Source organism: Megascapheus bottae, chromosome 20 (genome assembly GCF_031878675.1).
Source record: "Megascapheus bottae isolate mThoBot1 chromosome 20, mThoBot2.hap1, whole genome shotgun sequence".
In the NCBI taxonomy this organism is placed as follows: domain Eukaryota; kingdom Metazoa; phylum Chordata; class Mammalia; order Rodentia; family Geomyidae; genus Megascapheus; species Megascapheus bottae.
This window is the reverse complement of record NC_143528.1, coordinates 31,903,091-31,930,927: the sequence shown is the minus strand read 5'-3', so window position 1 is coordinate 31,930,927 and position 27,837 is coordinate 31,903,091. Positions and strand designations below refer to the sequence as shown.

Sequence of the window (27,837 nt, the reverse complement as noted above, 5' to 3'; positions counted from 1 at the left end):
TTCCTCGGTACCATATACATAGAAAAAATAATAATAATAAAAAATAAAAATAAATAAAATTGTTATCTTTGAATGCTTCTCGATGTAGAGGCAAGAGTCAACATATGCAATGTACAGCCAGAGCTGGAAAAAACTGCCTTTTTTTTTTTAAAGAATATTCATATTCATGGGGCATGGAAATCTTCCTGAGCAAAACTAATTTGATGTGATGGCAGAGAAGGAGAAAGAAATCATTGTTGTCTATAAAAGCAAAGTTTCATATCTATTCCTTAGCTTGACCACAATGTTTGAATAACAAGCTATTTTGAGATCAATAGTTAAGGTCCATTTGTTCACGTGGAAAAGTTTTGTAAATAGACAGATGGTTAAATTTATTTAGATTATTCTAAACCATGAAGTATAAATACTTTTAAATGAGTTAAACTGTGTGTGTGTGTGTGTGTGTGTGTGTGTGTGTGTGTGTGTATGCAATTTCCTTAGGTTTTTTTTTTTTTTAACTGAATATTAGCACTCTACTACTTGGGCCATAGCTCAAGTTCTAGGTTTTTTGTTGTTGTTGTTGTTATTGTTTTGGGTTTGTTTGTTTGTTTGTTTGTTTGTTTGCAGCTTTTAAGTGGTTGGAGACAAGAGTCTTACAGACTTTCCTGCCTAGACTGTCTTTGAACCATGATCCTCAGATCTAGGATCTAGCTAGGATTATAAGCATGAGCCATCACCAATGCCAACTGGAAGAATCTTTTAAAAGCGAAGTGATAGATCTAAGTTTGTAAATACAATCCCTCCAAAGACTGGAAGAGTGGTAGAGATAGTATGAAGAAAAACTTCCTGGGCCGGGAGTTTGGCCTAGTGGTTAAAGTGCTTGCCTAGCATGCATGAAGACCCGGGTTCGATTTCTTGGTACCACATACATAGAAAAAAGCCAGAAGTGGTGCTGAGGCTCAAGTGGTAGAGCTCTAGCCTTGAGAAAGTCCAAGGACAGTGCTCAGGCCCTGAGCTCAAGCCCAGGACTGGCAGAAAAAAAAAAAAAAAAAAGAAAAACTTCCTGAAACTTTTACCTCATTCAGGAAGAGAAGCCATGGGAGGGTATGAAAAAAGGAGAAACTTCCACATAAAGGTCTCTACTGTCTCATATCCTTAAGCCACCAACCTTCAAGGGACCATATTTCTCCATTGTCATTTTCTTAAAATCATAGAAATTGTTAAGGCCCCAACTCATATTAACCCAATCTATTCTTTATTGCAAAAGAACCCATCTTGTCTGACAGCAAGACTGACTTGATTTTGCTGAGACTGTTGTGAACTGAAGCAGAACTTACTTATGTTGGGTTTTGACAACATACACCTGGAAAGCCCCGGCCCAGCTGACAGCCACCTACCTTCAAAAAAGCACCGAAGAACACAGCAACACTCCAGGAGCTTTGGGGAACATCAGGATGAGCTAAAACAAAAAACCAAGCGCATCAGCATTACCTTCCATCCACACCTAAAATGCTTAGAAACCCCAATCCCAAATGGAAAGACTTAGAAAAAAATCATATTAAGTGAAGCAAGCCAGACTCAAAGGAACATAGGCTCCATGGTTTCCCTCATTTGTCATAATCAGCAGAAACCTTGGACTCTCCTTGGTTTACAATAGGACAAAACCTAGACACATAAGGCCATATAGGATGAGGCTAAATGAAAGGACCTCCAAGATATAGAAACAACAGCCATATATGTGATTGTTGTTCTCAATGCACTGTTATTTCTCATCTCTTTTGTTGTTCTTTGGTTAGCTCATATTGTTACAGTATCTTACCTTGTTTTCTGATATATTGTATATATGTTTAATTGTTTATTTGAAATAGGATAGAGAAGGGGGTAAAACAAGATGAGGGACAGGGTGGGGGGAGGAAAATGGGGATAAAGACATGAGAAAGGGTAGCAATGTTCGTGAAGTAATGCACCTTCTATCTGGCTTATATAAGGAAACCCTTCTATTCATTACAATACAAATATATTAAAAAAAGAAAAGAAAAGAAACTCCAATCCCAGAGAATAGGAGAGAATGAGGAACAGAACAAAACTTAAAGCACAAAATTTAACCAGGCTAGCACTCTTAGCCTCTAGAAAATGGGAAGTGGGGCTTGGTTCAAGGGTAGGGTGGTAGGTAGCCTTTAGCTGAAGAGCTCAGGGACAGCACCTATGCCATGACTCACAAAAAAAAGAAAAGAAAAATAGGACTGGGAATGTGGCCTAGTGCTATAGTGCTTGCCTAGACTGCATAAAGCCGTGGGTTCATGCAGAAAAGGCCAGAAAGTGGTGCTATGGCTCAAGTGGTAGAGTGCCTTGAGAAAACTCAAGGACAGTGCTCAGGCCCTGAGTTCAAGCCCTAGGACTGGCCAAAGAACGAAAGAGAAAGAAAGAAAGAAAGAAAGAAAGAAAGAAAGAAAGAAAGAAAGAAAGAAAGAAAGAAAGAAAGAAAGAAGGGAGGGAGGGAGGGAGGGAGGGAGGGAGGGAGGGAGGGAGGGAGGAAGGAAGGAAGGAAGGAAGGAAGGAAGGAAGGAAGGAAGGAAGGAAGGAGAAGGGAAGGGAAGGGAAGAGAAGAGAGAGAGAGAAAGAAAGAGAGGGGGGAGGGAGAGAAAGGGAGGGAGGGAGAGAGGGAGGAAAGAAGGAAGGAAGGAAGGAAGGAAGGAAGGAAGGAAGGAAGGAAGGAAGGAAGGAAGGAAGGAAGGAAGGAAGGTGGGAAGGAAGGAAGGAAAAGAAAAATAAGAAAAAAGTAGCGTAGGCAAAGATGTTTGTTGGCTTTTTGTTTTGGTTGTTGTTATTGCTGCTGTGGTTTGTGGTTCTGTGGTTTGAGGCTGGCAGAAGTGCTACTGTTTGAGCCACATCCACAGGCCAACACATTTGGGAGTTTTGGCAGTTTTGCCAACACAATAAAAAATAATAATTAAATTAATCATGGCTAAACTTTAAGGTTTCAAATCAAAATTTGGAAAAAATATGACAGTTGACCTTCTTAATAACTCTTTTGTTGTTTTGTAACTTGAACATGGCTTTTAAATTAAAGTGATCAGTTATTGCCTTATACCAAGGTGTTTGAGTTTCTCAGGATTTACAAAACCCCCTAAAATGGGTATTATTCATCTTATTCATCTAATTTGTAAGCACATAGATTGTACCTTTGTGCATTTATATAAGTAAAAATGTACTGGTCATTAATCCAGAGGTGACTTTTTTGTTGTTGGTGGACAGCTGTTTTCTGAGCTCTGAACACAAAAAGAGAGGAGGAAGTATTTGAACAGCTCCCTCTGTCTGGGATGAGGTGATCCACAGACAGCTTCTCAAGGCACACTGTGCCACCCTGGGCTTTATTGTCTGTTCCCTGTGGATGGTGACAGCATTCTCTCATGGGAAATTAGTTCACAAAGGAAAAAAGAAAAATCCAAACTGCCTTCCAGTGTAAACATTTCCTCCCGAACCTAAATGTTGTTGAGCCGTAAAAATGGTTTGTAGCATGGGTGGTCAGAACACAAAAACACACACAAGGAAGATTGAACTCTGGAAACTATGGTTTCCCCTGACTGGCCAATAAAGGCCTTTAAAAGTCAGCTCTTTAGTGAAGAAATGTCCTTCAAAGAACAAACAAAGATTACTAAAAAATAAACTAGTTCCTCCATGTTATAGAACTTCTTTATATTTTGTCATATTTAGACTTACAAAAGTTAGTATTATTCTCAGATGGATACTGCTTTCAAATAATGAGAGATCGTGCTTTTTTGTTGTTTGTTTTCAAGGAAGAAACTAAGCAGGAGTGGCTCATACCTATTATCCTAGCTACTTAGGAGATTGGAGGACTGTGGTTCAAAGACAGCTTGAGAGGAAAGTCTGTGAGACTTATCTGCAATTAGCCAACAAAAAGACAGAAGTAGAGCTGTGACTCAAATGGTATAACACCAGCCCTAAGCAAAAAAAGCTAAGGGACAGAATCCAAGTCCCAGTAAAGGCAAAAAGAAAAAAAGCAAGGAAGGGAGGGAGGGAGGGAGGGAAAGGAATTCGCTGCTCAGAACTTACATTTGACAAGGATTTTTCTACAAGGAAATAAGTGGTACCCCTGAGACCACTGCCCAGGGGAATTAGGAACAGTCTGTTATAGCTCTGAGTCTGGAAAGCCACCTTCTTTCACAGCCCTCTATGAACTCTCTGCAGATGCAATGAAATGCATGGATTAAATACATTACCTTAAATGCTGCAGAATGGAGCACCTCTCATTCTCTCCTTTTTTTCTTTTTTTCAGTTGTGGGGCTTGAACTCATGGCCTGGGCACTGACCCTGAGCTTTTTTTTTTTTTCTAGGCTAGGCTAGCACTCTACCACTGTGAGCCAAAGCACCACTTCTAGTTTTCTGTGGAGGTAAGAATCTCACAGAGCTTCCTGCCAGGGCTGGCTCTGAACCATGGTCCCCAGATCTCAGGCTCCTAAGTAGTTAGGAATGTGAGCCACTGGCACCTAGCTATCTATCTCTTCCTATTTTCCTGTTGTGCCCCATTTTTTTCCTTTTTCAAATGTGATTTGCTCCCTTTCCCTCCCCTCCACACCCCCCAAACACCTCACTCCACTGCATCTGCAACTGCTTGGTTTCTTCCAGTGAGGGCTGAGGATGAGCTGGAGGATTCATCCTTCAGTTTATCTACAGAGAGACTGGCTGAAATGAGTGATGTAACTCCCATCACAATGCAGCAGAAAATTAAGTAATTGGATCCATATGTGCTGTCTCAATGTGCTTTGGGAGAGAAATTAACTTCAGCCAGGACCTCTGATTTCAGTACAAGAAGGGTATGAAATTAAAATAATGCATCCAATTCACTTCTTGACAAGTTAGCATTCCAGTCTTCCACACATTTTCGCACTTGTGTTATAGACAAATCAGGTGTGTAAAACATAGTAGCTTTGTGAGACACCAATGGCTCATGCCTAGAATCGCAGCTACTTCAGATTCATCTTGACCTTTCCACACAGGATTACCATTGATCCCTATCAGTTCTCTCTTGTCATTCTCACCAGTTTCTATATTTCATCCCTGGTCTCAGTTCTCAAAGGCACTCGACCTTCCTGAGAGCCCTCTCTCTTCTTCCAGTTCCTCAGAGGGGTTCACCTTCTTCTAGTCCCTCAAAGCCATCCCCTCCTTCGCATGCTGATAACCGTGGCCTTCTAACCCTGCAGGCCCCAGATAGGGCCTGACATTTACTCTCTACCTTTGAAATTTCACAGGGTAATACAGTGGATCCACTCCTACTCTCGCACATGTTTTGGCTGAAATGAAGGCCCTCTCCTTAAGTCCTTTCCTTTGGAAAATTCCAACTCTGGACAGATTTTGCCTTAAATGAAACCTTCCTGCTTTCTGCTTTCTTCTTCCTTCTCCCACTCCTCCTCCACCTCCAAGACCTTCTTCACCTCTCTTTTTCCTTCTCCTCCTTTCTTCCCCTTCTTCTTCCTCCTCTCCTCCTCTTCTTCCTGCTCCTCCTCCTTCTCGGCCCCTCTTCCTTCCTCTTCCTCCTCCTTCCTGGCTTTACACTTCTACATTCCATCTGGCTTATTTCACACACTTGGCTTGTCTCTCTAGTCCCCCTAGCTCTGGTTATGTTACTGCTCACCAGGCCTCCTTAAAGAGCAGGGAGGACCCTTCAAGACAAAGACAGGCTGGAATGCAAGCATCCTTCTGCCTTTCCTGCTGTGATCATTGGCCTGTGCCTCTGTGCCTGGCTCAGCATTCTTATAAAGAGCGTCCATGTTGGGTGCCCGGGATTGAAAAAAAGAAAGTTTGCAAAAATCCTTGCCCACTTATCAGGATGAAAGTCAAGAAAACAAGTGGCGAGGTTGAACGACTGAACTATCCTGAGATAAGATTAATTGCACTAGATTCACTGAACAACAACAAGAAAAACAGTAATGATACTCTGTAGAAAATGATAGCCTTGGGCCAGGAGCACGGCCTAGTGGCAGAGTGCTTGCTTGCCTAGCATGCATCAAGCCTTGGGTTTGATGTACCACATACACAGAAAAAGCTGGAAGTGGTGCTGTGGCTCAAGGGTAGACTGCTAGCCTTGAGAAAGTCCAAGGACTTTCTCAGGCCCTGAGACAGGTAGGCAGGCAGGCAGGCAGGCAAACAGGCAGGCAGGCAGGCAGGAAGGAAAGAAGGAAGGAAGGAAGGAAGGAAGGAAGGAAGGAAGGAAGGAAGGAAGGAAGGAAGGAAGGAAGGAAGGAAGGAAGGAAAGGAGGAAAATGATAGTCTTATATCATTATGACCTTTGTCAAGATCATGGAAAGGATGAATCTCCTGAACAGTGAAAAATTCCCCCCACCCCCCAAGGGGCTACGAATGTGGCTCAGTGGTAGAGTGCTTGCCTAGCATGCATGAAGCCCTGGGTTCCATTCCTCAGAAGCACATAAACAGAAAAAGCTGAAAGTGGCGCTGTGGTTCAAGTGATAGAACAGTATACTTGAGCAAAAGAAGCTCAGTCTGTGCCCAGTCCCTGAGTTCAAGCCCAAGGACTGGCAAAAAAATAAAAGAAATTCTGAATTTTCTTTTTCATGCATCAATTAGAATGCAATTTCTCCAATGTATTTGTGTCACAGATGCTTTGGTCATTTATTTTTCTCCCATAAAAATGCAAAAATTAATTCCTGCATATAATAAGTGCTCATTACATGTTAATAAAATGAATTCAAGACCCTTCTAGGTTTTTCAGCCAAAAGTAATCAAAATAAAACTCAAGTTAAAGCTAGGCACGGTTATCCAGCCGGTGGCTCACGCCTGTAATACTAGCTACTCAGCAGGCTGAGATCTGAGGATCAAGATTCAAAGCTAGCCAGGCACAAGAGGACCTGGAGACTCTTATCTCCAATTAACCTCTAGAATATGGGAAGTGGGGCTTGGCTCAAGCTTAGGTCAGTAGCCTAGAATTGAAGAGCTCAGGGATAACGCCCTAGGGTAGGGCGATAGCCTTGAGAAGATCTCAGGGACATGCCAAGCTGAGTTCAAGCCCTGTGACCCACCAAAGGAAAAAACAAAACCAAAAAACCTCAAGTTAGGGGTCATAGGACCTTAGACTATCTCACCCAAATATCTGTCTCACTCCCTCCTCCATTTGTGGTGCCAGGATTGAACTCACAGCCCTATACATGCTAGGCTAGTATCTAAATATTTCTTTAAATGTCTCACTTTTTTTGTTTGTTTGGGTTTTTTTTTTCTTTTGCCAGTTATGGGGCTTGAACTCAGGGCCTAAGCACTGTCCTTGGGCTTTTTTCTCAAGGCTAGTGGTCTACCACTTGAGCCACAGCACCACTTCCAGCTTTTTTCTCTGTATGTGGTACTGAGGAATCAAACCTGGGCCTTCGTGCCTGCTAGGCAAGCACTCTACCACTAGGCCCAGCTCTTGGTCCCTAAATGTCTCACTTTTTTTTCTTTCTTTCTTTCTTTCTTTCTTTCTTTCTTTCTTTCTTTCTTTCTTTCTTTCTTTCTTTCTTTCTTTCTTTCTCTCGTGGGGATCATAGGGCTTGAACTTGATCTGGGCACTGTCCCTGAGCTCTTCAGCTCAAGGCTACCACCCTACCCTTAGGCCAAGTCCCACTTCCCATTTTCTATAGGTTAATTGGAGTCTCAGGTTCTTTTGTGCCTGGGCTGGCTTTGAACCTTGATCCTCAGATCTCAGCCTCCTGAGGAGCTAGGATTATAGGCATGAACCACCACGCCTGGCAATGTCTCACTTTTTTTTTTTTTTGCCAGTCCTGGGCTTGAGCTCAGGGCCTGAGCTCTGTCCTTGGACTTTCTCAAGGCTAGAGCTCTACCACTTGAGCCTCAGTACCACTTCCGGCTTTTTGCTATGTATGTGGTACCGAGGAATCGAACCCGGGTCTTCATGCATGCTAGGCAAGCACTTTAACCACTAGGCCAAAATCCCGGACCCAATGTCTCACTTTTTTAAGCAAAGAATTTGATCAACTAATTTGACCAAAACCAAATGACATAGTGACAGAAGCCAGGACTAAAATTTTAAGTTGCCTGACCCTTAAGGTCATGTTATTTCCATTATATAAAAGTCCTTTCACTTTGGGTCCTGAACAAAATCACCAAGGCCAAGATTTAAATATAAAATTTCTGGTCTCTGTTTAAACACTGAATGACAGACCTTTCAAACACTACATGTCAACAGAGATTATAAATTCCATGAATCTCAAGGTCCTAAATATGCCTTTAAAGAATTCTAGCACAGAGTTTATTAGCAGTTTTATATCATATATAATTTATCCAGTAAACAAAACTTGTTGCTTAGGAGGCATTTGGGTTTATTTGAAACCTGAGACTGTTTTTGATATAAGTACACAAACAAGGTTAAAAGTAGGACAGACTCAAATTCCTCTCTTAAAAAAATTTTTTTTAAATGTGGGGCCGGGAGTTTGGTCTAGTGTTAGAGTGCTTACCTACCATGTATGAAGACTGGGGTTTGATTCCTCGGTACCACATACGTAGAAAAAAGCTGGAAGTGGTGCTGTGGCTCAACTGGTAAAGCTCTAGCCTTGAGAAAACCCAAGGACAGTGCTCAGACCCTGAGTTCAAGGAACAGAACTAGCAAGAAAGGAAGGAAGAAAGAAAGAAAGAAAGAAAGAAAGAAAGAAAGGAAGGAAGGAAGGAAGGAAGGAAGGAAGGAAGAAAGAAAGAAAGAAAGAAAGAAATGTAAGCTGGGCCCTGATGACCAGATACTCAGAAGGCTGAGATCTGAGAACTGCACTTCAAAGCCAAACCCAGCAGAAAACCAGAAGTAGAGCTGTGGCTCAAAGTGGTGGAGCACTACCCTTAAGTGTAGAGCTAAGATACAGAGAGAGCCAGGCCCTGAGTTCAAGCACTATGACCAAAAAAAAATAATAATAAAAACATAAATAGTTGTACAGAGGTGTTCAAATCAATATGTCAATTTTTTTCTTTTTGCCAGTCCTGGGCTTGATCTCAGGACCTGAGCACTGTTCTTGGACTTTCTCAAGGCTAGAGCTCTACCACTTGAGCCTCAGCACCATTTCCAGCTTTTTTTTATGTATGTGGTACCGAGGAGTGAACCCTGGTCTTTGTGCATGCTAGGCAAGCACTCTACCACTAGGCCAAACTCCCGGCCCCAATATGTCCATTTTTAAAAAATCAGTACTAGGGCTTGAACTCTGAACTCTGAACCTGGACACTGTCCTTTAGCTTTTGCATTCAAGGCCAACCTTTTTCCACTCAGGCTTCACTTCCAGCTTTTGTTGATTAGAAAAAAATGTTTCATTGACTTTCTTTCAAACTGTAATCCTCAGATCTCAGCCTCCTGAATAACTACAATTACAGGCACGAGCAACAGGTGAATGACCAGCTTATACACTGCAGCTTTATCCGTGTCACCCCTTCCATCAGTCCTCACCCCAATCATCCCCTTAAATTAGTTCCATTTTCCTATAAACACACTGAGCATTTAGACTGTATTTGTCACCTGTTGCTTTTTAATGGGAAATAGTAGTAAGATCTCTTCTCTTCCATTGAATACATCTCTTATTTCAATTTGTTCCTCATTAGAAAACCATGTAAAGATCACCATTTTCCTGTTAATAACAGGAAAGAGTCTTACTGATGCCATTTGGTTATAGCCTTGGTAATGATCACTCACATATATTACTACCTTCGACAGAGTTGACTATCTGTTACACTCACGACTATGTTGTTTTTTCAGATTTGCCAGAGATAGGAAGGTTAGGAAGATATCCATATTCTCAAAAGTGCATGCCTTTCTTGGAGTTATGGGTTCTTATGAAAATATATGTTTTGGCTTAGATAGTAACTTGATGTGGTATTTATGATCAGTAATATTTTTTCAACTAGCACATGTGCCCAAGAAGACCCTGGGAAAATTTCTAAGTATTATACTAAGTATTTCACCACACCAATATTCTAATTTTATACATTTGATATCTCCAGCATGTCTAATCCACCATTTCCTCTAAGAAGGGAGAATGCCAATTTTGGTCATATACGTTTTTGAAACTAGTCATTTCTTATTTAGGGTGATTTAACTTCTACAAGTATAATTATTAGCTTATTCTTTAGTGCTAATTTGGAGCTCATGAACAACAATAGCAAGGGAGGCTTAAGAGAATTAATGTAGGAAATGAAAACTTTAAAACATTAGATTGGTCTAGACCAAGAAATGATTCAAGAGTCAAAAGAAAAAAAAAAACACATTTAAAAGTTAAGTCTTTTAGTATAGTTCCCTGAAGTGCTAAGAGTTAGAAAGCAAAGCAATGGGGGTACCAAAAAGAAATGAGGCCCCAGGCAGACACCTGAGGTGAGGGTGTTTGAATTGTAAGGGTCAGAATTGACTGGATTAAGCAAATCAAGAATCCAACGGACTCAATGTTAGAAAGATTCATTCTAAATCCCATTCTGTTCCCACCAGGATTGTTATTGTTTCCATCTGTGCACAGGAGTTAATTCCACCAGAGAGACAGACAGACAGACAGACGCACAGAGAGAAAGAGAGAGAGAGAGAGAGAGAGAGAGAGAGAGAGAGAGAGAGAGAGAGAGAGAGAGAGAGAGAGAGAGAGAGAGAGAGGTGTTTCAATCAAAAGTTAAGAGCAAATCCAGACTGCATTAAGGTCTAATTTTTTTTTTTTTTTTTTTTTTGCCAGTCCTGGGCTTGAGCTCAGGGCCTAGCTCAAGGCTAGAGCTCTACCACTTGAGCCTCAGCACCACTTCCGGCTTTTTTTTCTATGTATGTGGTACCGAGGAATCGAACCCGGGTCTTCATGCATGCGAGGCAAGCACTTTAACCACTAGGCCAAACTCCCGGTCCCTAAGGTCTAATTTATTATACTACTATACTTGGAGTGGAATTTCACCAATTCATTACTTCAACAACAACAACAAAAAGAAAGATACTGAAAACATACAATGAAGAAAACAAACATTCCTACTTCCACATAATCTACTTCCTGCGTGCAAATCATGGGGACCATAGTGACACAGGAACACAGATGTTCAGATTTGAAAGGTAACCTATCTTTATTTAAGCTGCATAAATTGTTATCCTGATGCCTTGCTGCTCCTCCTCCTTCTCCTTTTCCTTCCCCTCTCCTCCTCCTCCTCTTCTTCTTTCTTTTAATCTTTTCCACATACTCCTTTATTTTTATCCTGATTCACTTCTGGAGCCATCGTAGCTTTACTTTCTCACCCACACACTCTCAAAATATCTCCTGAATTTTCCAAACTCACTTGACTCCATAGTTGTAGACTCTGGGGAAGACATCAAGAGGAGCAAGGACAAGGCTCTGGGTCCCAGGGGTCTTGGTTTCTGCAGGAGTCCATATGTCCTCGAGAAGCTGTCAGACAGGAGCAGTATATTATGGCCCACAGGGGAGGCATTAAGTCCCGGGGTGGTGAAAAGGCTATGATAACACAGGAAAGTTTCCAGATACCAGAACAGAATTAAAATCTCAGTTATTGACAAGAATCAGGAAATGCGAATACGGAAAACCTAATGCATGTATAAGGAAATGACATTCATTTGATAAAAGTTGATGAGCAAATAAACAGAAAATTTAAGAGTAGGGGCTATGTCTGGTCCCTCCTTATATACCTAGAATGAACTGCCAGGAACACTGTAGGAACATAAAGTACTCAGCAAACATTTGTGAAGCACATCTTTTCCCTGTTTTGTGGGGGAATCCTGGGGATGGAATCCAGGGCCTTGTGCATGCTAGACAAATAATCTTCCCCAGCCCTGTTGAACTAATCTTGAATGACTGAATTAAAACCCTGAAGAACCGATGAGACTCCAGCAAAACTGGGGCACAGTAGAACTTTCCAAAGGAAAGAAACACACAGCAGAAGCAAAAACAAGAAAAGAGAAAAATGGAAGTAAATATAGCTGTTTGCCTAGCAGGCACAGGCAGTGAATTCATCTTCAGTACCATATACACACATACATGTTATTGATGCCAGGTGCCAGTGGCTTATGCCTTTAATCCTAGCAATTTACAAAGCTGAGATCTGAGGAACATGGTTCAAAGCTAGCCCAGGCAGGAAAGTTCAAAGACTAATCTCCAGTTAACTACCAGAAAGCCAAAGCTTAGGGACAGTGCCCATGCCCTGAGTTCAAGCCTCACAACCAGAAAAGAAAGACAAAGAAAGAAAGAAAGAAAGAAAGAAAGAAAGAAAGAAAGAAAGAAAGAAAGAAAGAAAGAAGAGTAGAGCTGTGGCTTAAGTGGTAAAGCACTAGCCTTTAAGCACAAAAGCTTAGGGATAGCATTCTAGGCCCTGCTCAACCCCATAAGACTAGGACACACACACACACACACACACACACACACACACACACACAGTTTAATGACTTCAGTTGAGACATGCCCATTTGTGTAGAGTGGTGAACACTAGATAAGAGATTCAGGGCAAGTCACTTAATTTCATGCTTGTTCAAGAAAATGAATGTTATCTCCATCTGTAAAAGAGAGAAGAAATCGCTAAGATTATAATGTGTAAATAACTTTTTTTTTTTTGCCAGTCGTGGGGCTTGAACACAGGGCCTGAGCACTGTCCTTGGACTTTTTCTCAAGGCTAGAGCTCTACCACTTGAGCCACAATACCACTTCCAGCTTTTTGCAATTTATCTGGTACCGAGGAATCGAAACAGGGTCTTTGTGCATGCTAGGCAAGCACTCTACCACTAGGCCAAACTCCCGGCTTGTAAATAACTTTTTTACTTACCTTGATACACTGTATTCTGCTGTAAAATAAATATATTTAATTAATTATATAGAAAATATGCATAGCTGCAGAATATGTATACATTCAAATACACTGGTTCACGAGGACTGCTATAATGAAGTATTACAAACAAGAGTCATTCATTATATTCTAGGTCAGTAGGAAGAAGTCTAAAATCAAGATGATAGTAGAACTGACTCCTCTGAGGGCTGAGGAGAATCTGTTCCATATCTCCCCCCTAGCTTCTGATGGCTGTTGGCATACTTGGTACTCCTTTCTTGGTTTACAGCAGCATATGCCAACCTGTGGCTCTGCCACCTGAGGGTGTCTCTGTGGGACCCAGTGTCTCCAGTCTCTGTCTCCCCTTCTTTTCTAAGGACGCTGTTCTATTAGACTTAGGAGCCACCCTACTCCAGTGTGCCTTCCATTTTAACTAGTTATTTCTGGGTTGACCCTTTATCCAAGAAAGAGTACTTGAGTTGCAACCCTGAATTCCAGACTGATCACAGGAATTTTGGAGGGACACTATTCAACCTTCAGTCCTGGGGCTTGAACTCAGGGCCTGAGCTCTGTCCTTGGGCTTTTACCTCAAGGCTAGCACTCTGCCACTTGAGCCACAGTACTACTTGTGGCTTTTTCTATGTATGTGGTACCGAGGAATCGAACCCAGGTCTCTGTGCATTCTAGGCAAGCACTCTACCACTAGGCCAAACTCCCAGCCCCAGTTATTCTTATTTTTATCATAGGTTCAATAGGGTAGTTTTTAAATAAGAACCAAAATTTGGACCTTAGAAGGGTTAATGCAATAATGGAGCATGCTGGTCATACAATTTTTATATTATTATTATTATCATTGTCATTATTATTACCTCTTCCAGGCCTACAACTCAGGGCTTGGGTACTTCCCTTAAGCTTTTTTTTTCCCCCTTCAAGGCTAGGGTGCTGCTACTTGAACCACAAACTCCACTTGCAGCTTTTCGTGGTTAATTGGCGATAAGTCACAGGGAGTTTCCTCCCTAGGTTAGCTTCAAACTAACCTCAGACCTCAGCTTTCCCAAAGAGCTAGGATTACAGGCAGAAGACATCAATGCCCAGCCATGATTTTTAACGATGTAAAAATTTCTTTATTCTGTCTATTAGAAACTGCAGGTATAACTGGATTGGGAGAAAATTTTGCAGACATCAAAGCAAGACCTATTTTAAGTACTGAGGAACCAATGTTATATACCAACTACCTGAACCTAAAGAAGCCACATTCAGCACAATTCCTGGTAGTCCTCAAGTTCCATATGCTTTAGATTTAGTAACTTGGTTGTGTACTTGCATGTCACATTACAGCTACACTAACCTTTCCATTCACTTTATAGTAAGTACAGAAACTTTCATTTCTAATAACTATGTATTACAGATAAGGAAGCACTTAAGACAAAAGAGATCTTGGTGTCTGTGTGCAAGGACAGTACTAGACTGCTTTTGTGTCTTCCGAATTCACTGGGAAATGAACTGAACACTACTTTAATTCCTGGTATTCCACCACATATAAATTTATAACTGAACACAGACCTCCAGGGTCTGTGGTGTGCCTAAATTCTCTTTTAAAAAGAATCGGCTGCTTGCAGAGGAACATACTCTCCAGTCCTTTTTTTTTTTTTTAACAATTGCACTTAAGAAAATACAAAGTTTTTACTGATTTATTTCAGAACAAGCTTAAACACCCTCCACTCCGGCCCCCCAGGAATCTTTTAATGGTGCAAACCCCACACAGATTCGGCCATTTAGGGGATTCATGTAAATAGTCACCCTTTGTAGTAGATTTGGTAAAGATCAAGCATTTCGGCACATGTTTGGGAGACTTGAGTTAAGCGCTTGAGAATTCCCTGTGAAAGGACAAAAGAGAGACTTCCTGTCATTTCCCTGGTTTCAGCATGTGGGACCAAGATGGGCAATGCAAGAGTTTAAACAGATGCAAATGGTGAGGGGAGGGGGCCGTGTCAGGACTCGCTTTACATATTTCTCCAGGTCCAGGTTGAATTTAAGTCACTCTCTCTCGGCTTGAATAGTCCATTTCCCCAATATTTGCTTATGGAAATAAAGGGGAGGGGCAGGGAGAGGAGCCGCGGGTGGAGGAGGGGTTTGCAGCCCCGTGGGCGCAGACCACACAGCCCAGCGCCCGGGTAGCCTCGCCTGATGTGATCATTAACCTTTCTGGAGAGAGCGCAGCTGGTTGCTCGCCCAGCTTGCTTGGAATGAGAGCAGCCCCGCACAGACCCGGCGCAAACCCTGTCCCGACCGTCTGCTTTCTCTCCGGAGTTGTGGCCTTCCCGGCTTGTGGCTGGGAGGAAACATGAGATTTCAACACCTTCTTTGTGTATTTTTTGTTTTGATAATGAGTCTCCTCCTTACCACCGGACAGAGACCAGGTAGGACTTTGATGGATCTTGTATCGAACGATTTGTTTTTGTGCTGAGTGTGAGTGTGTTTGTACTGGAAGTCACTGAAGTGAGGGGCGGCTATGAGAAATGGGTACGACTTCACAAGTTTTCTATCTACTTGGGGACAGTATTGTTGGAGTATTTTTAATGGATGTATTTTTAAAACATTGCATATGTGTATATATATTGATATATAACACTGCTATAAGAAAGTGCCTAAGCAATTGTAGCTACATTGTCCTCACAAGTTAAAAGAAATGTTGACTAGAGAGTTAATAAACCTATAGATAATTACGTGAAATGTAAACTCCAAATCAGTTTATTAAAAGCATGTGGCTGACTGGAGCAAAACAATATGTTAGCTGAATCATGAAAGAATCCTATGCTGGGCGCCTGTAATCCTAGTTCCTCCAGAAGCTGAGATCTGAGGATCGGCGCTTGAAGTCAGGTAGAAAAGTCCGGGAGAGTCTTTTGTCTGATAAACACCAAAAAGCTGCAAAAGTTGCTGTGACTCAGGTAGTATAGTGCTCAGTGGAAAAAGTTCAGGAACAGCATCCAGAGCTTGCGTTAAAGCCCCAGGAGAGGGAGATGGGGGAAGTTTATATTTCTAGAGATCTGTAAATCTAAACTATAGATGCCTATAGAACCCAAAATAGGTATGGTCAAGATACAAAACAATTTATGCAACTAGCCTGTTTTTCAAGGATGGTATCAGCTATGATGTATTTAACCAACAGAGACTTAGTAAGCAAAATGATCCTAAGGTGCTTTTACTTCAGAGCCAAGGGCATAAGGTTTCAAGGCCCTGGTAAGTAAAAGAATTCGAAAATGATGCCAGTTGTTCACACCTGTAATCCTAGCTACTACGGAGGCTAAAATCTCAAGACTGCTGTTCAAAGCCAGTTGGGCAAAGTCCATGAGCCTCTTATTTCCATGTAACTATTAAAAGGCCAAAAATGGAGGTGTGGCTCAAAGTGGTAGTGCATTAGTCTTCAGCAGAATGCTCAGGGACAGAGCCCAGGCCCTGAGTTCAAGCTCTAGGACCAGAACAACAACAAAAACAAAAAGATTCTGAAAGTTAAAGATTTCTGCATAAAAAAAAAAACAAAACTCAGACCTAAGTTTCAATAGAAAAGTGGACAGACACACATCCTGATTTGTCATGTTATTCACTGGATAATATAATTTCTTCTGTTAGGTAAACAATGTGGTGCATAACTTATTGCCTTCTAATTCATGGGATGTTTGGTTGCTGTCAGCTTATTTCAAATGATGCCCTCTGATCTTCTCTTTTGCATTTGGAAGGAAAAAGTACAACTACAAATCAGCAATTCCTTCTGTGTTGTTTACAATTGCTACTCACCATTTACATTTTTCCAAAATACAGAAAACCTTGTGCAATAGCCCTGTAAAATGTTTGCAATCAACTTCTTACATAAATAAAAGTACTAATAGTATTTAGGAAGAAATCTTGTAAGCAAAAGCTGTGACAATTAAGATCTAGCTCCTAACATTAACTGTTAGGAATGCATCACATTCATTTTTGTATTTTACCAATGTATGAACAAATAGGAAATGGCCACACCACAATTTAGCTGCAAATATACTCCAATTTTGCTTTGTTATTTTTTGTTCTGATTTATTGTTGTTTTTAAGATTTCTTTTTCTTATCAGGCTGGGAAGGTGACTTAGTAGTAGAGTGCTTGTCTAGTATGCATGTAGCCCTGGGTTTGATTCCTCAGCACCACAAACACAGAAAAAGGCCAGAAGTGGCTCTGTGGCTCAAGTGGTAGAATGCTAACATTGAGCAAAAGAAGCTCAGGGACAGCACCCAGATCCAGACCTGGAGTTCAAGCCCCAAGAGTAGGGGAAAAAAGGTATTTTTATTAGCATGGATTAGCTGTACAAGGGACAGTTTCATTTTGACATTTCCATGCATGCAGTATACCCCAACAAAATCACTCATCCATCTCTCTCCCTTGTCCCCCTAACCCTTCTTTTTTTGTTGTATTTGCCAGTCCTGGGGCTTGAACTCATGGCCAGGGCATTGTCCTTGTGTGTGATACCAAGGAATTGATCCCAGGGCTTCATGCATGCTAGGCAAACACTCTACCACTAGGACACACTCTCTGCCTTCCATAAACCTTCTTAAAAGGATTTCAATAGCTATCACTATTATATACATTTATATAAGGTACTATATAATCATTCTCTAGGTAACACAATAGCCAATTATTTTCCTTTCTTTCTTTTCAGCTAACTTGGTCCTGAGAAGAAAACTGCACAGACACAGCTGCCTTCACAGACGTTGTATACCTCTTCACTCAAGAGTGCCCTTCCCCTGAGGTATATTTCTGGCAGAAGATTCACCCTTTATTGAATTAACTATACTATTTTACAATATGTAAAAATGGCATATGATGATGTAAAGGTTGAGGAGCTGTGTGAGCTTGAGTGGCAGCATGAAATGTCATGGTGTATTGGGAAGAAAGCAAGACAGACAAGGAAGATCCTGATAACCCTGAGGGATAGCTCAGTGGAAATATCATTATTGTGTGTGCTTGAGAACTTTCATAATTAAAATACCAAGCACCAAGAGATTTTTTTTTAAAGTATCTTTAAACACGTGTTTGGGAAAATACTGAAAGCTACAGATGTTAACCAGAACAAGCACATTTCTCATTTAGAGACATTTATGCAATGGTGCCATACAGTACGCCAGTCTCCATATTCTCATGTTTACTATAAAAAATCAGCTTAGTCATAATGGCATGACAGCTCTCCAGCCTCACTAACAACATTGGTCTGCTGATGTAGCTTTCAGGAAAAATTATGGACAGCCACCCATTTTGGTTTTGATAGTCACTAAAGAACCAATGATTTCACATCACCTTCCGTCTTCTATAATACTGCTTCCATCAACTAGCTTTCATCGCTGCCCAAAGTTTGTCACTAAATACTAATAAATAAGTTGATGTCCCGTTATAATTATTTTAACTCCTTTAGTCCATTTAAAAATATATCCTCTGAAGGAAAACACCAGAAATGGCCTGCAGTTGGTTAACACACACTGGCATCTGCTAAATTAGCTTATTCAGTTAGTGTGTAGATGGTGGCTTTTATGGCTGTATTGAATGGGTGGAAAGAATGGTTGCTATGCCTATTGTTTAATACGTGCTTTTCAATCCCAGTGAAAACCTTGTAGTAGGAAATGAAATTAGAGAACAGCAACTTGGTAATAAGCATTTATCACGGGAGGAGACAAAAAGCCAAGTGTTTAAAGCAAATCTCTGGAACAAATTACTCTTTGCTGTAAAAAAAATTATGAAAAGAAAGCTTGGTGGAGAAATCTAGAAAGATACAGTAGAAGATTCCTGAGAAGCTAATTAATCATGATTGAGGCATGCTTTAAAGGGATCTAATATGTTAAAATATCCTTTGGTGTGCGCTGATAATGTTTCCAGCTGAGCTTTTCAATGTCACCTGTTATAAAATAACAGTAAAATCTGGGTTTAAGGGAAATGAAGAAATGGTGGTTTCCCCATCACTCTTTTGTAAATAACAAAGCAGAGCAGAGTGGCATTTCACAACAACAAGAGACTCTGTGTACACAGAACAAGATACCTTTGCAAAATAGAAGCACAAATTTGTGGTCACAATTTAGCTTGGTTTTTTCCAAACGTTCCCTAGTATTAAAAAAAAAAAAAAATCAGGGCTTCAAGTAAACCAGATAGAATAGTGAAATTCAAATTGGCAGAGTTAAGGGAAATTTTGACCTATAAACCAATTTTGTAAAGCAAGGGAAATTTAAATGAAAGGTATATAAGCCAGTTCATAATCACAAACCTTTAGGAAAGTTAACTGATAGCTTTATAGGCCTGCTCAGGTTACAGCATCTGTTTATTTTCTGTGTTTAGGCTAGTTCTGCATCTAGTTACAGTTCTCTGACCAATGTGTAAGTCACCTGGTGGAATCTAGTGATTATTAGACAAACTAATGTAAGATAAACATTTAAGATAATTTCCCAAGGTCTTGCTTGCTCTGACAGTACCAATAACAAGTCCTACCTTCTAATCTGATAACACAATTTTCACTGACCTAAATACTTTTCACACTTTCTATGTCTTGCAACAAAGGTAGCCACTTCTCAGCAAAACCTCCCTTTCATTTCTCTCTACTCTTCTGCATGCTTTAGATAAAATCTGCATGAGGCTCTGTGAATCAGAGTCAAGCCAGACTGAAAGGACAGGTAAGGTAAACAAGTGACTGTCGCTACTTTCTGGATTAACTCTTCAGCATCTTTAGACCATTAGGTCATTTAGACAGAATGTCCTGTTACCCTTCCTTGCTGGGCCTTGGGCGGCTCTGTATGCTCCTCGGTGATCCTCAGCATAGTTGACTGTGATGAAAGAGAAAGGTGATGGCTGCTTACAATGGAGTTTTTTAATGTATTTCTTTTTCTTCTCACAGAAATACTGTGTAATCACCTTTAGCTATAAGTGAATTAAAATGGAAGAGAGGAAGAGAAGGGCTGTCAGAAAATGCTTGCTTCTAAGTTAATGTGAGAGGGTTGAGTGGGGAAGCTCAAGATTCCAGCTGGTGCTGAGAATTGAGGATTGAGGTTGGAAGCCAGCCAGAGAAGGACAGTAGCCCATGACATTCTTCCCTCCAATTAACCACCAAAAAAGCCAGGAGGAGGAGCTCAGTTGATAAGGTGCCAGCCTTGTGTAGAAAAAGCCTAGGGAGGAGCTGGGAATGTGGCTCAGTGGCAGAATGCCTGCCTAGCATGCATGAAGTTCTCCTCAGTACCATATATGCAGAAAAAGCCAGAGGTGGCCCTGTGGCTCAAGAGGTAGAGCGCTAGCCTTGAGCAAAAGAAGCTCAAGGACAATGCCCAGGCTCTGATTTCACAAGCCCCAGAACTAGCAAAAAGAGAAAAAGAAAAAAGAAAAGCCCAAGGGATAGCAAGTAAGCCCTGAGTTCAAGTCCCAGTACTGGCTCAAAAGAAAAAAAAGTGGGGAGAGGGAAGAAAAAAAAAGAAAGAAAGAAGATTCTAGTAACTTTCCTCTTCCAACTGCAATATTTCAATGCTTTTCTTTACAAATATGCACTGGGTAGCTATAAGCCCTATTAATAACACTCTAGTTTTTAAATATGAATTATATATATATACATATACATATGTGGCATCAACAATTTTTTTTGTCGGTCATGGGGCTTTTGTACTCTGAGCCTAGGCACTGTCCTTGAGTTCTTCAGCTCAAAGCTACCACCCTATCGCCCTACCCCTTGAGCCACAGCACCACTTCTGGTTTTTAAGTGGTTAATTGGAGATAAGAGTCTCACAGACTTAGTTCCTGGGCTGGCTTTGAACCTCAATCCTCAGATCTCAGCCTCCTGAGTAGCTAACCACAGAACGTAGTCAAAAGTAAAATTCCCACTGGATTCTGCTGCCCGTTTTCACTTGTCAGAGGTAATGGCTAAGAAAAGATTTGTAGTATATGCAAATCTGTCACCCTTGCCTGTCATTGAAGAGGTCTTTCTTCTTCTTGCTGGTCTTCCTTACTAGGACATCCTGACCCAACCACTGCCCTGCCTCCCAAATCCGTGTGCAGCTGTCTTATCTTGGCCTTTCTCACCCCATTCTCTCTAAATCCAGCGCCGCCACGCATGGCAAGCAAACATCTTAGCCCTAAACTCCTCACAGCAACAGGTCACTTCCTTGTGGAGAAAAACGGCATTATGAAGCCAGGACGGTCGCACAGTGCCCCCTAGTGAGCGACCTGCGTTCTCACAGACTTTTCTTCCGAATCCAGTGACCACTCTTCTGTCCTGATCTTCAGTGACCCAGCCTCTTGTGACTGGGGCAGCTGTAGAAATCCCTCCTTTAGGACCTGAACTGGGTGGCCAATGCCCTACTTGCTCTCCAAGCACCTCAAGCTCCAGCCTGCACTCCCTATGAAGTCCCCACTAAGGCTTCGGCCAGACTTACTCTCCATCCTCAGTTGCTTCTCCTCCAGCATCATGAATGTCATCAAGCAGCTTTCCCTGGTGATTTTTTTTTTTTTTGCAGTTGTTGGGCTTGAACTCAAGGACTAGCTACTGTCCTTAAACTCTTTTGCTCAAGGCTAGCACTCTACCACTTCCAGACACAGCTGTACTTCGAGTTTCTTAACTGGAGGTAAGGCTTTCACGGGCTTTCCTGTCCAGGCTGGCTTTGAACCATGATCCTCAGATCTCAGCCTACTGAATAGCTAGGATTACAGGCGTGAGCCACCAGCACGTGGCACAATTCTACAGTTTTAGTAGTTAACTGGACATGAGTCTCACAGACTTTCCTGTCCAGACTGGCTGTACACCTTGATCCTAGATCTCAGCCTTCTGAACAGTTAGGACTATAGGTGTGAACCCGCCTCCTGCATCTTCTTAGTGTTTAGTTACACTTCACTGCAACTGTCAGGAAGTTAGATGTGAAGGAAGGAAATGCTTCCAGAAATGAAGTAAGGATAGAAAGGCTTCATGCCTTCAGAACGGGCCCAGCCAAACTACCTAGAGAAACCTTGGCCTCAGCAATGCTCCTGTAAAAGATCTTTCAACTGTTGAATAGTATAATTGCATTAAAAGGTTGCTAAAAACTAAATGTGTTTTTTTTTCTTTACCTTGCAAATATAGAGCTCCCCAGCTGACTTGACCGAGTCTGCCACAAGACAGGAGTAAAGAAATGACACCCAACCACCCAAAAAACTTCACTGTGTAACAGTATGATTGCTTAGAAGCTACTGTAAGAAAAGGCATTAAGAGTACCTAGGATGGTTTTTTGATTCACAGGACTGTCTTCTTCCTGAGACAAATTGAGAACCAATTCCATGCTGATTCACCTCTATTTGCCTGCAATTACAATGGTCTCTCATCTTTTCTGGGACTTGTTTTTTTTTTTAATGGACCAAAAAGAAAAATGCTTGTTATTGTCTTAGAACTTTCAAATGGTTAAAAGTTCAAGAATTCCAAATTTTCTATACTGTTACAATTATCCAAATATATTGACTTTGTAGACATTTAAGTGCTAAATTTGAAATTAGTTGCATTGCCTGGTTTTAAAGGATAAAGAGAAATGACTATTTATTTTGAGAGATTAAGGGAGGAAAGTTATGAATTATTTTTGTTTTATGAAAGTATGACTTTTCTACTTTCCAAGTAATAGTTAGTTGAAGTCATCAACAGAGCAGAAATCACTAACTGGGATTTGTCTTACTTTAAAATGGTGCATGTATTGCAATTTTTTAATATTGTAATTAAATTTACACACAAAGGATGTTTGATAAAATGCCTTACATATCATTAGAATAGATATTATCAATGAAATTGTAGAATGTTTTCTTTCTTTTTTTTTGTGGGTTGTGGGGCTTGAACTCTGGGCCTGGGCATTGTCCCTGAGCTCTTCAGCTCAAGGCTACTGCCCTACCCTTGAGCCAAGCCCCACTTCCCCTTTTCTAGAGGTTAATTGGAGATAAGAGTCTCAAGGCCTTTAGTGCCCAGGCTGGCTTTGAACTTTGATCCTCAGATCTCAGCCTCCTGAGTAGCTAGGATTACAGGCATGAGCCACTGTGCCCTGCTGAAATTGTAGAATATTTTATAGATAAATTTTGATTAGTTTCCATAAGTGCCTCTGATAAGAAATATAAGCTATTGTGGATTATATTTATCAAAAACATGTATTCATTTGTATATCTTTTTTTTTTCTTTTTTTTCTTTTTTTTGCCAATCCTGGAACTCAATGCCTGAGCACTGTCCTTGGGCTTTCTCAAGGCTAGAGGCTCTACCACTTGAGCCATAGTACCACTTCTGGCTTTTTGCTATGTATGTGGTACCGAGGAATCGAATTCAGGTCTTCGTGCATGCTAGGCAAGCACTCTACCAATAGGCCAAACTCCCGACCCATCATTTGTACATCTTGCATAAAAAATACTTTATAGAGTTCAGATATTCTCATGCAATATAACACTAACTTTTTTGTTTTGTTTTTTGCCAGTCCCAAGTCTTGAGCTTAGGGCCTGAGCATTGGCCTTGAACTTTTTCAAGGCTAGTGTTATACCACTTCAGCCATAGCACCACTTCTGGCTTTTTCTAGGTATGTGGCACCGAAGACTCTAACTCCTGTCTTTGTGCATGGTAGGTAAGCACTCTACCACTAGGCCAAACTCCCGGCCCCCTAGCCCTAACTTTTTAAAGTACAGATCCTCATATTCACAAAAGAACAGTTAAAATTCAGGCTTGGGAGCTGGGCCAGGTGGCTCACTCCTGTAATACTAGCTACTCAGGAGGCTGAGATCTGAGGGTCAAGGTTCAAAGCCAGCTCAGGCACAAAAGGACCTGAAACTCTTATCTCTATTTAACTTCTAGAAAACGGGAAGTGGGGCTTGGCTCAAGGATAGGGTGGTGGCTTTGAGCTGAAGAGCTCAGGGACAGTGCCCAGACCCAGAGTTCCAGCCACATGACCCACAAAAAAAATAAAATAAAATATAAGGCTTGGGGCCAAGAGTTTGGCATAATGGTAGAGTGTTTGCCTACCATGCACGAAGACCCAGGCTCGATTCCTAGATATACATACAATAGCAAAAAACTGGAAGTGGTGCTGTGGTAGAGCACTAGCCTTGAGCAAAAGTGTCCAAGGACAGTGCTCAGGCTCTGAGTTCAAGCTCCAGGACTGGAAAAAAAGAAATCAGGCTTAGGTGAAGCACCAGTGCCTCGTGCCTGCAATCATTAACTACTCAGGAAACTGAGACTAAGGACTGAGGTTCAGAACCAGTGCAGGCAAAGCATGAGACTTATCTCCAATTAATTGTCAAAAAAATTTTTTTTTCTTTTTTTTTTTTTTAAAGAACAGAAGTAAAGCTTGTAGCTCAAATAACTGAAGCTCAAGGACAGAGCCCACACTCTAAGTTCAAGCCCCACAACAAGCACCAAATATCAAAACTGAAATCAACGAGGGAACAAACAAGTATTTGCTATTGTAATTAATTGGTGCTAGGTTTCTGCTCATAGAACGTCAATAATTGTTTAATAAAATCTGGTATGATTTGAGTGTTGAGTTGTCCTTTATACAAGAAATGCTTAGAGAATGTATTAGAATGTTCATAACACTTACCTTTATTTCCATTGTTTATCCCTTTTGTTCTTTGTTTTGGTTTTTTTTTTTCTTTTTTTTTTTTTGCCAGTCCTGGGCTTGAACTCAGGGCCTGAGCACTGTCCTTGGACTTTCTCAAGGCTAGAGCTCTACCACTTGAGCCTCAACACCACTTCTAGCTTTTTTCTATGTATGTGGTACTGAGGAATTGAACCCAGTTCTTTGTGCATGCTAGGCACTCTACCACTAGGCCAAACTCCCGGCCCCTGTTTATACCTTTTAATTGAAGAATTTAAGACTCGGCCTTTAGATACATTTCTGACGATCTGCTTATTTCAAAATGACTACAACCAGGACAAAGACTCTCTCAAAGTCTACCAAAACTCAAAAACAGTGACACATCTGCAAAAAGTGGCATACTAGAATAAGTCCTGGACAAAACAAAAGTATCCATTTATATGTATATATGTATATAGATGGGTGTGTTAGGGTTTATTTGGGCTTGAACTTTGAGCTTGAGCTCTGTTGCTGAGCTCTTCAGCTTAAGACTATCACTCTACCACTAGAACCACTGTGCCACTTCAGGTTTTCTGGTGATTAATTGGAGAGGAGTCTTTCATGCCCGAGTTGGCTTTGAACCAAGATGCTCAGATCTCAGCCTCCTGGGTAGCTAGGTTTACAAGTGTGAGCCACCAGTGCCCAGCCTTGAGACTCTTAATCTCCAATTAACCTATAGAAAACGGGAAGTGGGGCTTGGCTCAAGGGTAGGGTGGTGGCTTTGAGCTGAAGAGCTCAGGGACAGCACCCAGGCCACAAAAAGAAAGCAAAAACAAAACAAAACAAAACAAAAAAAAAAACAAGAGTTCAAAATTGGCCAGGCACTGGTGGCTCACACTTGTAATCCTAGCTACCCAGGAGGCTAAGATCTGAGGATTATAGCTCAAAACCAACCCAAGTGGGAAAGTTTGTGAGATTCTTTGTTTTTGTTGTTGTTGTTGTTTTGTGGGGAGGGGATCATGGGGCTTGAACTCTTGCCGGGGCAGTGTCCCCAAGCAATTCAGCTCAAGGTTACCACCCTACCCCTGGGCCTGGGTACTGTCCCTAAGCTCTTCAGCTCAAGGCTACCGCCCTACCCCTAGGCCTGGGTACTGTCCCTAAGCTCTTCAGCTCAAGGCTACCACCCTACCCTAGAGCCCCAGCCCCACTTCCCCTTTTCTAGTGATTAATTGGAGATAAGAGTCTCTTGGCTTTCTTTTGCACAGGCTGGCTTTGAACCCAGATCCTCAGATCTCAGTCTCCTGAATAGCTGAGATTATAGGCGTAAGCCACCACACCTGGCAAGTTTGTGAGATTCTTATCTCCAATTAGCCAGAAAAACAAAACAAGTGGAATTGTGGCTCAAAGTAAAGGACGGTACCCAGGCCATGAATTGCTAAGTTTAAGCCTCACAACAAAGCAAAGAAAGTGTGGGAGGGAGGGGGGGAGAGGGAAGAAGGGAGGGGAGTGAGGGAGGGGGAAAGAAAGAGAGAGAGAATGCAATTCAATACCATACCAAGTTCCCATGTCACTCCAGTAAGAATGACAGCCACCAAGGAAATAAAAAACAAAAGCAGCTGGTGAAGACTTAGGTGAAATAAACATATCCTCATAAAACTGTCAGTAAGACTATAAACCAGTGGCTGGGAGTTTGGCCTAGTAGTAGAGTACTTGGCTAGGAAGACCTAGGTTCAATTCCTTGGTACCACATACAGAGAAAAAGCCAGAAGTGGTGCTGTGGCTCAAGTGGTAGAGCTCTAGCCTTAAGATAACCCAGACAGAGCTCAGGCTCTGAGTTCAAGCCCCCCAGGACTGATAAAAAAAAAAAAAAGATAGCAGTTCATCAAAAGATTAAAAGTAGACCTTCAAACCAGTCAGTATTGGGAATATATCCAAGGAGAATAAGCCAATATATCAGAAAGACCTGCACACCTGTGTTTACTGAAGCACTGTTTACACCAGTCAAATGATGGCAGCAGAGAACATGCCCAACAGACAAATAGATAAAAGAAGATGTGACCTTCCCAGGTGCAGTGGCTCACACCTGTAATCCTAGCTACTCAGGTGCTGAGAACTGAGGATTGAGGTTTAAAGCCAGCCCGGGCACTAAAGTCCAAGAGATTATTTCCAATTAACCACTAGTAAACCGGAAATGGTGCTGTGGCTCAAGGGGTAGGGTGGTAGCCTTGAGCTGAAGAGCTCAGGGACAGGGTCCAGGCCCAGTGTTCAAGCCCCACGACTGGGAAAAAGAAAAGGAGGAGAAGAGGAAGAAAAAGAATAGGAGGAGGAGATTACAGAGTTACACAAAGAAATGAAATTGTGCCATTTGCAGGGAAGTAGATGCAACTGGAAGACATTGGTTTGAGTGAGACAAGCTAAGCTCAAAAAATAAAACAGGGCTGGGAATGTGGCTTAGTGGTAGCATGCTTGCCTAGCAGGCATGAATCCCTGGGTTCAATTCCTTACTATGGCATAAACAGAAAAAGCTGGAAGTGGAGCTGTGGCTCAAGTTGTAGAGTATTAGCCTTGAACAAAAGAAATTCAGGGACAGTGCCCAGGTCCTGAGTTCAGTCCCCAGGACTGGTTAAAAAAAAAAAAAAAAAAAAAAAAAAAAAAGGAGCTAGGAGTTTGGCCTAGTGGTAAGAGTGCTAGCCTTATATGCACAACACCCAAGAACAGTGCTCAGGCCCTGAGTTCTAGCTACAGGACTGGCCAAAAAAAAAAAAAGTGTTTTCACTCACATGTGGAAGCTTGATCTAAAAGACATACATTTATGGGCTTGTACATACCTGTACATACCAATTTATATTATTTAGATAATTATATATGGATAAATACAGAACATGAACCAAATGAAGAGACTATGGAGAAGGGACAATTAAAAAGAAAATAGTGATAAATAAATTTTTTTAATAGTCATGATGGTTGAACTCAGGGCCTAGGCACTGTCCTGTCCCTGAGTTCTTTGGCTTAAGACTAATACTCTAAGGGGAGGGGTGGGAGAGGAGTGGGGAGGGAAATGGGGAAAAAACATGAGAAGGGATAGCAATGACTGTTAGATAATGCACCTTCTATCTGGTGAATATAATGTAACCCTTCTATTAATTACAATAAAAAAATATTTTGTCCTAAAAAAAAAACTAATACTCTATTACTTTGAACCACAGCCCCACTTCCTGTTTTTGTTCATTGAAGATGAGTCTCACTAGGACTTCTCTGCCTGAGCTGGCTTTAAACAGTAATCCTCAGATGTCAGCTTCCTGAGCAACTAGAATTACAAGCATGAGCCACCAGCACCATCTCTTTTGCTCAAGGCTAGGGCTCTACCATTTTGAGCCACAGCGCCACTTCCTGAAATACATTTTGAAAGAGGATGACTATAGTAAAAATAGATTGTTTGCAACTATGAAACTAGAACAATGGAACCTGTTGAATAGTTTGGGGAAGAGAAAGTGATGGGGTGAGATGGATTAGAATATATTA

General features: G+C 41.4%; 1 protein-coding gene and 1 long non-coding RNA gene across 2 annotated transcripts in view; one reads left to right on the top strand and one right to left on the bottom strand.

The window, feature by feature from the left end:
- Positions 1–1,375: 1,375 nt before the first annotated feature.
- The window catches only part of LOC150049357 (uncharacterized), a 28,473-nt gene continuing 2,011 nt past the window's right edge, over positions 1,376–27,837 (bottom strand). Inside the window, exon 3 of the long non-coding RNA XR_016538992.1 lies at positions 1,376–1,438. This is a non-coding gene — a long non-coding RNA (uncharacterized LOC150049357). The remainder of the gene's footprint in view (positions 1,439–27,837) is intronic.
- Apela (apelin receptor early endogenous ligand) lies at positions 14,938–22,934 on the top strand. The gene is made up of 3 exons (XM_090354225.1): positions 14,938–15,182; positions 17,451–17,540; positions 21,867–22,934. The coding sequence occupies exons 1-2, from the start codon at positions 15,107–15,109 to the stop codon at positions 17,537–17,539; spliced, it is 165 nt and encodes a 54-aa protein (XP_090210351.1). The 5' UTR covers positions 14,938–15,106; the 3' UTR covers position 17,540; positions 21,867–22,934.